Source organism: Pogona vitticeps, chromosome 3 (genome assembly GCF_051106095.1).
Source record: "Pogona vitticeps strain Pit_001003342236 chromosome 3, PviZW2.1, whole genome shotgun sequence".
Classification (NCBI taxonomy): domain Eukaryota; kingdom Metazoa; phylum Chordata; class Lepidosauria; order Squamata; family Agamidae; genus Pogona; species Pogona vitticeps.
In genome coordinates, this window is record NC_135785.1 from 72279534 (window position 1) to 72291850 (window position 12317).

General features: G+C 39.4%; 1 protein-coding gene across 1 annotated transcript in view; it reads left to right on the plus strand.

Moving 5' to 3' along the window:
* The window catches only part of ABRAXAS2 (abraxas 2, BRISC complex subunit), a 41835-nt gene extending 30456 nt beyond the window's left edge, over positions 1-11379 (plus strand). The window contains exons 8-9 of the mRNA XM_020791509.3: positions 2875-2989; positions 9331-11379. Of these exons, the coding sequence (XP_020647168.3) occupies positions 2875-2989; positions 9331-9800 (585 nt within the window). The 3' untranslated portion in view covers positions 9801-11379. The remainder of the gene's footprint in view (positions 1-2874; positions 2990-9330) is intronic.
* The last annotated feature ends 938 nt before the right edge of the window (positions 11380-12317 follow it).

The following is a 12317-nucleotide window of genomic DNA, read 5'->3' on the forward strand; positions in this document are numbered from 1 at the left end:
AAGTATGCACCAAATGAAGAATTGGTCAGTGTTTTATCCTTGTGGAACTTCTGAGTACTTAAAAGATTGCTTAAGAAATTCACTTCTTGAATATATTTTCCTTGGTTCTTAGTCACTAAATATATGCAATTGTTCTTGAAAGGTTCTAGAATAAATACATTTTTCTTGAAATGCATCTTCATTGGCTCCATCGCTGTTCAGTTTCTACAGTACATCTACTTTGTAGTACAACAGCTAAAGTAATAGTACTCTCACATTTATCTTAGGTAATGGCCACAGTTTCTATTGCTCTGGTGTACCAGAACAAGCTGTAACAGCACTTCTGACTGTAACTGTTCTCGGGTTTTGTAGCACTGCATCTGAAACTGCGTAGCTCTGTTCCTCCACCTCTTTATTACATATCCCTCGTGCATATATTTGTTGTTGTTTAGTTGTTAAGTCGTGTCCAACTCTTCGTGACCTCATGGGCCAGAGCATGCCAGGCCCTCCTGTCTTCCACTGCCTCCCGGAGTTGGGTCAAATTCTTGTTGGTAGCTTTGATGACACTATCCAACTATCTTGTCCTCTGTCGTCCCCTTCTCCTCTTGTCCTCACACTTTCCCAATGTCAGGGTCTTTTCCAGGGAGTCTTCTCTTCTCATGAGATGGCCAAAATATTGGAGCCTCAGTGAGCACTCAGAGTTGATTTCCTTCAAAATGGATAGGTTCTCTTTGTGGTTCAGGGGACTCTCAAGAGTCTCCTCCAGCACCACAATTCAAAAGCATCAATTCTTTGGCGGTCAACCTTCTTTATGGTCCGGATGTCATTTCCATACATCACTGCTGGAAAAACCATAGCTTTGACTATGTGGACTTTTATCGGCAAGGTGATGTCTCTGCTTTTTAAGATGCTGTCTAGGTTTGTCATCGCTTTCCTCTGAAGAAGCAGACGTCTTTAATTTCGTTGCTGCTGTCACCATCTGCAGTGATCATGGAGCCCAAGAAAGTCAAATCTGTCACTGCCTCCATATCTTCCCCTTCTGTTTGCCAGGAGGTGATGGGACAAGTGGCCATGATCTTAGTTTTTGATGTTGAGCTTCAGACAATTTTTTGCACTGCATATATACTGTGGCTTAAAAATCCAGTATTAAATTATTATTCTCATATTCAAGAAGTGGAGATTAAGGGTTGATGCTTTCTTTGATATTAGCACAGATTATAACCTATTTTTAAAGTCAATGTCTGTGTTTTGCCATTCACATTTTAATAGTACTTGTATGTGAAACCACGTTAGTCAATAAATTGGTGAAATGTAGTGTTATGTCAGTGCAGTGGCCAGGATCTGAATGCAGTGATGTAATTGCAGTGGTTGATTGTTGTGAATTAATCAATCTGTGCTTGTATCCCTCACTGCACACCAGTCATGTGAGATGGTGCACAATATGAGAAGTACAAGTGACAACTCATTAAATGGCAGCAGTTTGTGCTATTGCACTTCACCACCATAACTAACCAACAGGATTTTGTTCATTGTATTACCATGTTTCCCGAAAAAATCCTACCCTGAAAATATGCCTTCGTATAGTTTTTCAAAATGATTGTAATATAAGCCCTACCCCAAAAATAAGCCCTAGTTAAGTGAAACCCTGCCCTCCACCAGGGACTCACTGGGATCGTCCAAGCCCTTGAGAGAGAAACTTAAAACTTCTTCCCCCCTCCCCCACTTCCCTCGCTCGCGGAGGGGCTGGGCATCGCCAGGAACTTGTTCCCTTGCTACTAAGTTCCCAGCGGCTCTTGGGGCTTGCGCCTCTGCAGTATGCATGCCCCCCTCCAGTGTGCGCCCAGGTGAGGCTAACAAAGCACAAGGTTGGAGGGGGGAAGCGATTGCGGAGCTCCGTTCCCAGCCAGTCAGGCCCCCAACCTGCCTTTATTTCCCCCTCCCCTCTTTCTCCTACCATACATCTTTTAACCCTCCTCTTGTTCGGCTCCCTCTTTGGTGCTGCTGGCAGGGCCACTGCCGTGTTGAAGCAGCTGCCACTCTCTCCTAAACTGGGCTCACCGGCTTCAGGACCCCGCCATCCTCCACACCAACACCACCCCCTCAATTGCTGCAGTTGTTTCCCGCAAAACAAACTCAGTGCCCGCCAGCTCCAACGGGAGCCTCAGCCCAGGCACCACCACCATAGGAACCCGAGCCACCACCATGGCGCCTCCTAGCCACGGCAGAGGCACCCCTGGAGGAAGTGGCACCAGGTACATTTAAAGAAGGGGGAAAGAGAATGGGAATAAATTAATAATAATAAATAAAATAAATGATGGTATTTGAATAAATGTAGATTGTTGTATTTGAAAAAAATAAAACATCCCCTGAAAATAAAGCAAAGCAAAAAGCAAAGCGTGCTGCTTATATACTACCCCATAGTGCTAAAAGCACTCTCTGGGTGGTTTACAAGTTAATTATGCGGGCTACACATCCCCCCCCCCCAGTGATCTGGGTACTCATTTTACTGACCTCGGAAGGATACAAGGCTGAGTCTACCTTGAGCCAGCTACCTGAGATTGAACCCCAAGTCGTGAGCAGAGTTTTTGCTGCAGTACAGCGGTTTAACCACTGTGCCACGAGCCCAAATAAGCCCTAATGCATTTTTTGAGCAAAAATTAATAAAGACCCAGTCTTATTTTCAGGGAAACACTGTAGTACCGTACTTGTTAAGAGGATGCTTATAATGTCCTCCGTACTATAGTAATTGAAGTTTGGACAGAAGTGGTATCCTATTAGGGCATGAATTATTAACATCTGTTTAGGGTTTTGTAGATCTTGACATTTTAACTTCTGCAGTGTATTTCTACTCAGACTGCTGAATGCTAGCTGAACCTAACCTTTTATTTCTTTCAGGCAGTATGTATAGATTTAGAGAAAAGTGAACGAGCTGTTGAATCCTTCCAGGCTGAGGTGAATAAGCTAAAAAGGCAAATTTCACAAAGGAAAAATGAAAAGGAACAAGAACTAAGTAAGTCTTTAAAATAGCTGCATCACTCATCCGTTATGCTCTGTTTTACAATGGGGTCTTCAATTTACCTGACTGAATTTTAAGAGTTTTAGGGTGTAGAACAAATAGAGAAGAGTTAAGGACAGAGAACTAACTATTTAATGCTAATACATATGCAGTCCATAATTTTGAGATAGCAGGGCCAAGTTAGAAAAGCTATATGTGGAAAAGCAAAAGAGGGTGCCCACTTACAAATGCAGAAGGTTCCTGAGATGAGTTATGTCAGTGGAACTCTAGATGATAAAACATATGGATTGAAGTGTTTATTGGAAGGATCAGAACAAACATAGTACAGCCAGAATCATGTTGGGGAGACACAAAATTGCAAGGACAGTTTCACAAACATTTTCCCCTTTCCAGTGGACCCTCCCTCAGAGAACCCGTCATGTTCTGATTATGCAACTAGCATATACCCAGTTATGTGACCAGTTGCACAAAGACAGCACACCAGAATGGGGAACAGTACCATTGCAGTTGTGCACATGGTTTCTTTTTGGTGGTGGACACGGTGGACAACATGATTTTGGTCTGTAGCTGTAGCATCCAAAATGATGAGAATGATTTTATCTCTGTTGAAATTAAAGATGTACTAACTTCTGTAGAGTCATACAATAAAGTATGTCCTTGAAATTTAACAGCCTGTATCTGAAGCCTCAGGCATATAGTGGAATGTTAAGATGTGACCTGGAAATTTTGCATTCCAGTTAAGAACTGTTCACATTGTATTTAAAGCTAGTTATGAATAACTGTTGCAGAGTTTTGAATTTCTGTAAAAGTCTCTCTTTGCTATGCAGTAGAAATACAGAGACCTGCAGAGGAGAATTGCTGCACATTTTCCATATAGCCCAACCCTTTCTCATTAACTGGTACTTGAAGTCTCAATAACTCACTTGGAGATATTTGTAGGAGAAAGAATTAAAAACACCCACAACTTACAGTTGCTTGAAATTGCAGACTTGTGTACAGTGGGCCCTCGACTTATGAGCTTAATCCGTTCCGGAAGTCCGTTCATAACCCAAAAAGTTCGTAACTCGAATCAGCATTTCCCATAGGAATGCATTGAAAACCATTTAATCCGTTCTGGCTGTTTTTGGTTCTTAAATCGAGGGGTGGTTCGCAAGTCGATTCATTAGTTCCCATAGGGCAGGGGTCTCAAACATGTGGCCCAGGGGCCATTTGTGGCCCCCCCAGATGATAGTTTGTGGCCCTCGCCTTGCCTGCCCCCCCCAAGTGCCCACACATCCTCTGCTGTCAAGAGTAAAAAAAAGCCTTGCCTCGCTCGCCGGCTCTCTCCCAAGACAGCACCTCTTGCACCCTCCATCCAGAAATGCAGCCTGCTAGCCAGCCCACCTGTCTGTCGGCTAAGGAAACTCCTGGGCGGTTTCCTCGGGCTCTTGCTCCGCTTGGCAGAAAATCTGATGCGGCCCAGCCTCACCCAGACTCTGCCTCTAGCGGCCCCCAGGTAAATTGAGTTTAAAACCCCTGTCATAGGGGAACTAATGCAAAGCTGCTTAATCTGTTCCTACCACTAGGGGCATATTTTTTTCTTTTTTCCCTTCCCCCCCTCCTTTTTTTTGGTTCGTAACTCGATTCCGCATTCGCAAGTAGGGTCTATAGTTTCCTATGAGATTGGGTTCGTAACCCGAAACGTTCGCAACTAGGGCCGTTCATAAGTTGAGGGCCCACTGTATGTTGCTTTCTTTACTGCAAACATACTTAGCAACCAACCAAAACATATCAATAAAAAACAAACAACTTCTTCCAACAGACAAAAGAGAAGAAAAAGCAGGGCTGTTTTTGAGTAGGTAGGCAGGGCTCTTTTTGAATTCAAAGGCTGGAAGGAACAACTGGATAAATAGACAATCACATGAGCCCAGAAACGGTCCTCATGCAGACTCAAACTACACATGACATGCAAGGTTGCAAATAAAACTACGTAGGAAGCTATATATTTTATCCTGGTGGGGGAGAAGTAAGCCCACTGCAATTAACCTTATAATATATAACTTATTAAACAATTTAAGTATAAGGCCAATACGTTTTGAAGTAGAGAACTTCATCCTTCTTCTGTGACTCATGATTAAATGTGCCTCCTATATTAGCTGGGTATTTAAATTGCTAGATGGTCTGTAAAAAAATTCCAAACTGATGTTTAATGGATAAAGCGGGAAGGAGATTCAAGGAGGAAAAAGCATCTAAAATCATATGTAAACTCGGTGGGGTAGTGGTCACCTAGCAAGTAGTGTGCTAACATTTAATAGAGTAAGTAAGGCATTGATATTTACTTTCTGTATCAACTCACCAGCCTCAGGTCTTAACCATTCAGAATTCTGTCCTAGATTTGTGGACAGGCCCCTGTTAGTAGTAGTACATGATTTGGACTTTTATGCCCATGGTTTAAAAAAGCTCTGCAAGCCCTTGTCCAACACTGTTATGACAAATGCTGCAGACAAATTGCCAGAAAACTAAGATCTTGGTTTTTGCTAAAAGACCAAAGTTGTACAAATAGTTCATACATGGTCACAAGCTTGAACTGAAAAAGAGCTTCAAGTATTTAGGTATTTTTCAAGTGTTGATAGTAAGGCACATACAAATCATGCTGCCCAGATAGCACAGAGAATTGTATCTGTCATACTTGGCTTCTTTCCCATTAAAGGAGGTTACTGTATACTAGCTGCTCTAGAGATGTTTGGGCCAAGTCATTCACTTGGTTTCAATATGGTGCTCTCAACTTTGCCCTATTTCTCCTCCTCCCTGGAACTGGTCCAATTCTAAATTCCTGAAAGCAGACTTATATGTACTTCACTGCACTTCCAGCGCAGCTCTCCAGCTAGAAGTGGAATTCTTGGAAGCTAAAGCCAGGGCCTCTTTAGCCATCTTCAATGTCTGACTTGCAGCTAATCTTCTTCCCATCTGACCTAACTCCCTTAACTCTACAGGGCAACTACCAGTCAGCTGGAAGCAATCTTTGTCCACAAAATTTCAGTTGTATGGAATTTCCGTGCACTACCTTATCCCTGTGGGATATGAAACAGATACATCAGTTTCTCAAGCAATAAATTCTAGGTGTTGAACATCACCACAATCTAGAATCAACCTAAAACAACACTCCTAACTACTACCACGAATTTGCTCTTACATCACAAGAGAATCTTTAATCTGGCCTGGTTAAATGCCTTCCCATCTACAATTGTGGAGGAAAGGCTCCAAAACATTCCCTACTCTCATTACAAGGGGTCCTCTGAACCTGGAGATGCAGAATCAATACCTCACATCCATATGTACTGTCTCTTTTACTGTGATATATATTGACCCTTGTAAATTGAAATTTCTTGGCTGATGGGATGTATTCTAATGTATCTGTTTTCTCTCTGACCAGAATACAGTCACTTTCTTGCATGTGGCAAAATTTTGTGCTGTGGCAACTAAAATTCTCCAGGGACTTGTTTTACCAAATCCATAATTGACATCTTGATCATCATGTCTGGCACCTATAATGCAATATAGTCATTAGTAACTATGTTGTCACAACATATTACCCCATTATTCTATTTTCTTACACTACTTTGGACAATATATTTTATATTATATTTACCTTATCACTGTTCATCACTAACTGTAATAAGGATGGTTGATTTTGTGTATAAAACAGTGCTCAGTGGAAGTGCAGCATCATGAAGATGTGCATTTCATGTGTAATTGCCTTTTCATGTATTGCTTTAAACATATTTAATGTCAATGGTTCCTAGTGGTTTATTTATGTACCATTCTCAGATTATGTTGTTAGATTGTAAGGGAAATAATATGGTTGGTAGAACCTGGCTCTTAAATTGTACTAGTTTTCTAGTTTCCATGAGCAAATGTTCAGTACTTGGTATGTATGCTTAAGAGGTGTTGAGTACCGTAAGAATATTATCTTTCTGGAAGTGCATTAACATTGAACTGCTTAATTCCTGGTAAATCAGTTTAATAGTCACTAAGTTCTACATGTGAATTCAAGAAAACAAGCGTGCAAATGGAAAGCTAGATCAGCATTTAAATTTGTAACTCAAGACCTGGTTGCAAGAGGCATTCTGAGAAAATACCTCCCACTTTCATACTAGATTTTCCAGGATTTGTTGTAACTGATGTGTGATCCATATTTTTAAAATCTGGATTTCTCATTAGAGTCTTACACCTTATCTTGATAGAATAAATGTCCATGCCATATGTATGGAACCCTAAATTGAATTCAAGTTCAGTATGACAACTTACACTGTAGTTGTTTTCTGCTTCTTTGCAGTTTTTTGGTGTGTTCTAATTATTTGAATACATTAGACTACTGTCGCGCTTTGCCATTTACACACACACACACACGTGTAAATTGCCTTGTGAAGGGGGATTATTTTGATGAAGCAGCACTGAACAGATTATTTGTAGTAGACACAAGACAAGAAACAGGTGATGTTACTGTAGGATGGCAGAAGTGTAAAGTATGGAAATAATAATGTGTTATACCTCAACTTGTTTATTTTTCTCTTTTCCATTATTTTAATTTTTTACTACTAAAATAAGAGTACAGTCCTAATCATCTGTTCACTGCTTGGAAAGGTAAGGTAGGACATTCTCTCCTCAGTATACCAGCAGAATCTGGGTCCAGATTGTCTACCAGTGATAGACTCTAAAGCAGAGTGCCAATGGCCTTCGATCTACTGGATCCAAGGCTGCTTCTATTGCCATACCACCTGTAGAATCATGTGAAACCTCCTGCTCTGAGCAACACAAAGTAACATGAGATTGGAAGTGGCAGATGATGCAGTGCCTACTTAGGATTGTTTTGCCTGTTGTCATGGCAGATACCTATCTATAAACAATCTTTGCCAGGTCTATCTTCTCCGCGCTTCTTCAAGTGTTACTCCATAGGCCTACAGACCCCAAGTCAGGATGGGCAGTGGGGAATATGGCAAACAAGGAAACAGCAAAAATCTGTCTTCCACTGGGAACCATTGACTTCATTTGATTGCTCTTGTCAATGAAAGAGCAGGTCTAGACCAAGTCCACTTTGCTTAGAATGCTCAGACAATGGAGCATGCTCTGCAAATTCACATTGTAGCAGTTGACTGTTGAGAAGCATTGATTTTGCTAAAAAGATTATCCAGTAAACACCTTTGGTTTTCCTTGTCAAATTGTTAGAGCAGTGACAGCTCTGTAATTGACAAAAAAGCAATGGATAAAAGGGCAGTGTATGCAGGAAGTCTTGTTGCCATACATAAAAACAGTAAAAGGTGTTTCTATCACTGGCTGAGTGCTGGTTGTGATGAAGCAGCTTTCTAACACAGCTGGATGCGTTGATCTCCTATCTGTTTTTCCTTTTTCTCCCAAAAGCAATAGTGGCCAGTTGCCAGGGAGATGCCATCAAAAACAGCATAACAGTTTAAAGACTGCACGAATTAGAAGGTCATGACACATGGGATTATGCTAATACAGAAATACATCTCCACCAGCACTTTCCAGTAATGTGGAGCACGAGTGCCCAGATGTACAGTGATAGTGGAACCAAAGGGCTGCCGTTTAACTATTTTGCAATAAAGGAAGAGAAATTGATAGCAGTGTGCCTTTCTTGGTGGCATTCTCATGATATACAGGGGTTTGTTCTAGCTCATCATTAAGTAGAAAACCAGGTTTGTGTCATTCATTTTAGAGGTTCAGAGATATACCAGATGGTCTCATTAACATTTAAATATAAAGAACAATGAGATGAGTAATCTGTGTTCTAAAGATTTAGGTCCTCCTAGAAATTCTTTTGGCTTCTAAAATAGTACGTCTTGCAATAATTGAAATAAAAAACAGATTAAATTAAATTGTACACAGTGTTTGTTTTTCTGAAACTTTAGTCTGCTCTTCTGAAATGTATGCTGTATACATTGTTAATACATTGTTCGCTTTTCTTTTTGTGGAATTTAATGAGAGTCACCTCTGTTGATTTATTATCAAGCTTGTGTGATTGCCCTTACTGAGGAAGTTACATCAGGTTGAGTTAATTTAATTGATTGACTTAATTTTGACAAAACAGTTTACATGGATCATGGTAGCATTAGCAAAGCGATTTTTTGGAAGAAAACAGTTCAATTTACACTATACATCCAACACTTTTTTAAAAATGTGATGTTTGGTAAAACTCAGTTAAGTAGATCACCCACATTTTGAGTTCCTTTCCCAAATTCCTTTATCCATGCTTTCTAATATGTACTAGTATACTAGTATGTATCTAAACAAAATATTATGCTCTGACAGATAATTACATTTACTTTTCACTGTTGTAGGACTGCAGCAGACCATTCTAAGTAGGCAACTCTCAAATGATACCTTGGAGTCTATATTCATCCCACGAATGTCTCATGCTGGATTTGCAGTGGAAGGTAGTAATCCTGAAGAATCAGATTCCTCTGACCCTCCTCCTCCTTATGCTGACTTCAGCGTGATCAATCATGACAGTGCTATACGTCCTGGTGTTCTAGAAAGCAATGTTTTTATGCCTCGACCTCAAGCAGTGGGCTCTTCTAGTTATGTTTCCACAAATACCGTATTGAAGCATTCAGGCAATGGAACATCCATACCATCTTCTTCTCAAACAACCTCCGGTAACAATGTTAATGAATCGGAAGACAGTGACTGTGAGAATTTGCTTGAACCTACAGAGTCATCTGACAGTGAATACGCACAGACAAGAGATTCTCGACATTTGGCACATGCGGATGGAGATTCCAGGAATACACAAATCTCCCAAATTTAATAGAACATAAGCTTAATATAGCACTATGTTTCCTAATTGTTATGGAAGTATTTTGGGATTTAACTTGGAGAAAATGAGCTACAGAAGTGGATTACTGTGCACAGCAAATGTAGAAGACTTGAACATAGATGGCTTATTCACTTTGTGATACATTTTTGCAAGTTTTTGCAATGAAATCATTACGATAATCAAACTGTACTAATTGATGAGATTCATGGATATACTGGTAAAGAAGCAAAGTGAAATATGAAATGTGTAGCTTTTGTTGCCGTGTTTTCCATAAGAAAATGGGATCTTGCAACTAAGCACAGTCTTTAATTATCTCAAATCAAAGCTTACCTCGTGCACTATCATGCCTTGAATTTTAGGGGGGTTATTTCTAACAACTTTGATCTGCCGGCTTTTTAAATTGTAAAGCCAAATAGATCGTTACCAGAAAAAATAAATAAACTTTTGTTAATTCCAAAAAGTCTGATTGGAACAAATGTGAACTATCTTCTTTGCATGTTCTTTTAATAGAGAGGAAGTTTCAATCTTTTTCTACTAGCCTAATGTGTATCACTTAAAATTATGGTTGCCTTTTTACGTAGAAAAGCATTTACCAGTAAATCATCAATGAATGTCTCAAACATAATTACTTTGATTTTGGTGAATTTAAAGTGACTTTGCCGCAGTATCCTGATTATCTCATTTTTGCTCCAAAAATATGAAGAGCACATAGCAGAAGATGATGTGGTCAGTTCTGTCAAGGTGGTTGTCTTAGAACTGTACAAATGCTGAAAATATAGTGGTGACAGGCACCTGCAAAAATAATAATAATAATCCAGATATGTTCTATACAACTTGAAGTCATGAGGAATGGAAGAGGCTGAATAGTGAACTATCCTAGGGTTTCCACTTAAATTTAACCTGTAGCTTTTGTTGGGTTGGGGGTTGTGATTTTGGAGGCACAATATGGACTCTTAAAGAATGTTTGAACGCACTTACATTTTTTAATTACTTTTATGCTTTCAGTAACATTTGTCCCAAAGAAATGAAACTGTGCCATTCTATATCTGATTAATCTTGTTCCTCAATTAGTGAACAGCAAACCCTTTGGTCTGTGAGAATGCATATTAGCCATATGCAATCCCACTCTTCACTGCAAGAAGACTTCTTTTAGATATCTTCTTGCCGGAGGCTAAAAACTCAGTAGGAAATATTCCCTCCCCTATTTGTTAGCCTTCCTGTTTTCTGTACTAAATAAAACCAAGTGACTTTTTAAATATGGTAAACATTTCTGTCTCCTTGGACATTTGGGATTCTATAAAAATTTCTGTTTTCATTATGTTAACATATTCTTTGGCCTTAACATGGTGCATTTTATTTTTCATCTCTGCAGTCTGCTCTAATTAATGAAAGTGTTCTAGGGTTTTATTAACTTTGGGTATCTGCAAGCAACTGTAGTGCTGGTTTGTTGAACATGTGCTGTCGCCATCTCAGTTCATTCAAGAAAAATTATTTTTTATCACTCAGAAACCTTTAATGTACATTTCTGACAAAGCAGTTAAATGTGACAATAAAATCTTATTTAATCCTTTATCTTTTAATATTTGTCAGTAAGGCTTCATCGTGCATCTGCCAGTGAAAGCAATGTTAATTTTTTTTCCTCAAGTGAAACAAGTGATTAACAGAACTTCATATTGATTTTTGCACTGGCTGAGGGTAAACAAGATCACCCATTAGCTTAAAATGTCCTTTCATGTTTATTCACACATAACTAATATCTATGACCCTTGCAACAGAAGACTGGTAGCAAGTTAATAAATATTCTTTTACTTTGCATACTACACCATATTTAGCGGCAACAACTCTATTTACAAAAGCCACACAATATTTTAGCGTAACAGTTTTGTCATTTTCTCTGACATACTCTAGCTGATTAACTTATCAGAAATGTTGTTGAACTATGGCGTTGCTTTTTAAAGTGTGTTCTGATAAAACTATGGAAATCCCAAATATATTTGTGCTTCCTCTTTTAAACTATAGAACAAAAGACCGCAGTAACTAATATTGATTACCGCTAAACTCTTATTAGTGACTATAAGCTCATTAATAAGTTACATTCCAGTTGGAAGTAGTGGTGACACATTCTCTGCTGCTGCATAAGATGGGAGGAGAAGTACTGTACTGCAGCGGACCCCAATTTCTGCAGTTGTGCCTACATGCTCCATTTTTTTGTGTCATCACTTTGTTGCCCTAGCAAAGTGCTGGTCTCCTCCTAACTTCTTCAAGATGTGACTGCCTCTTTACACAGAAGGCAAAGAAGAGGTGGAGGAACAAAGTGGAGGGACAAGAATGCAAACTGGATACAACTAACTATAAATTGATAGCCTGTTATTAGCCAGGAATTTAAGGGGCAAGATTCTGTATAGTTTTTTTTCTGCCATATAACAGTTTTTTTATTATACTGTGCTTCTTAAAACTAATGATCCTGCTGAAAGAACTATCTTTAACTATCAAACAAATCTTTAACTT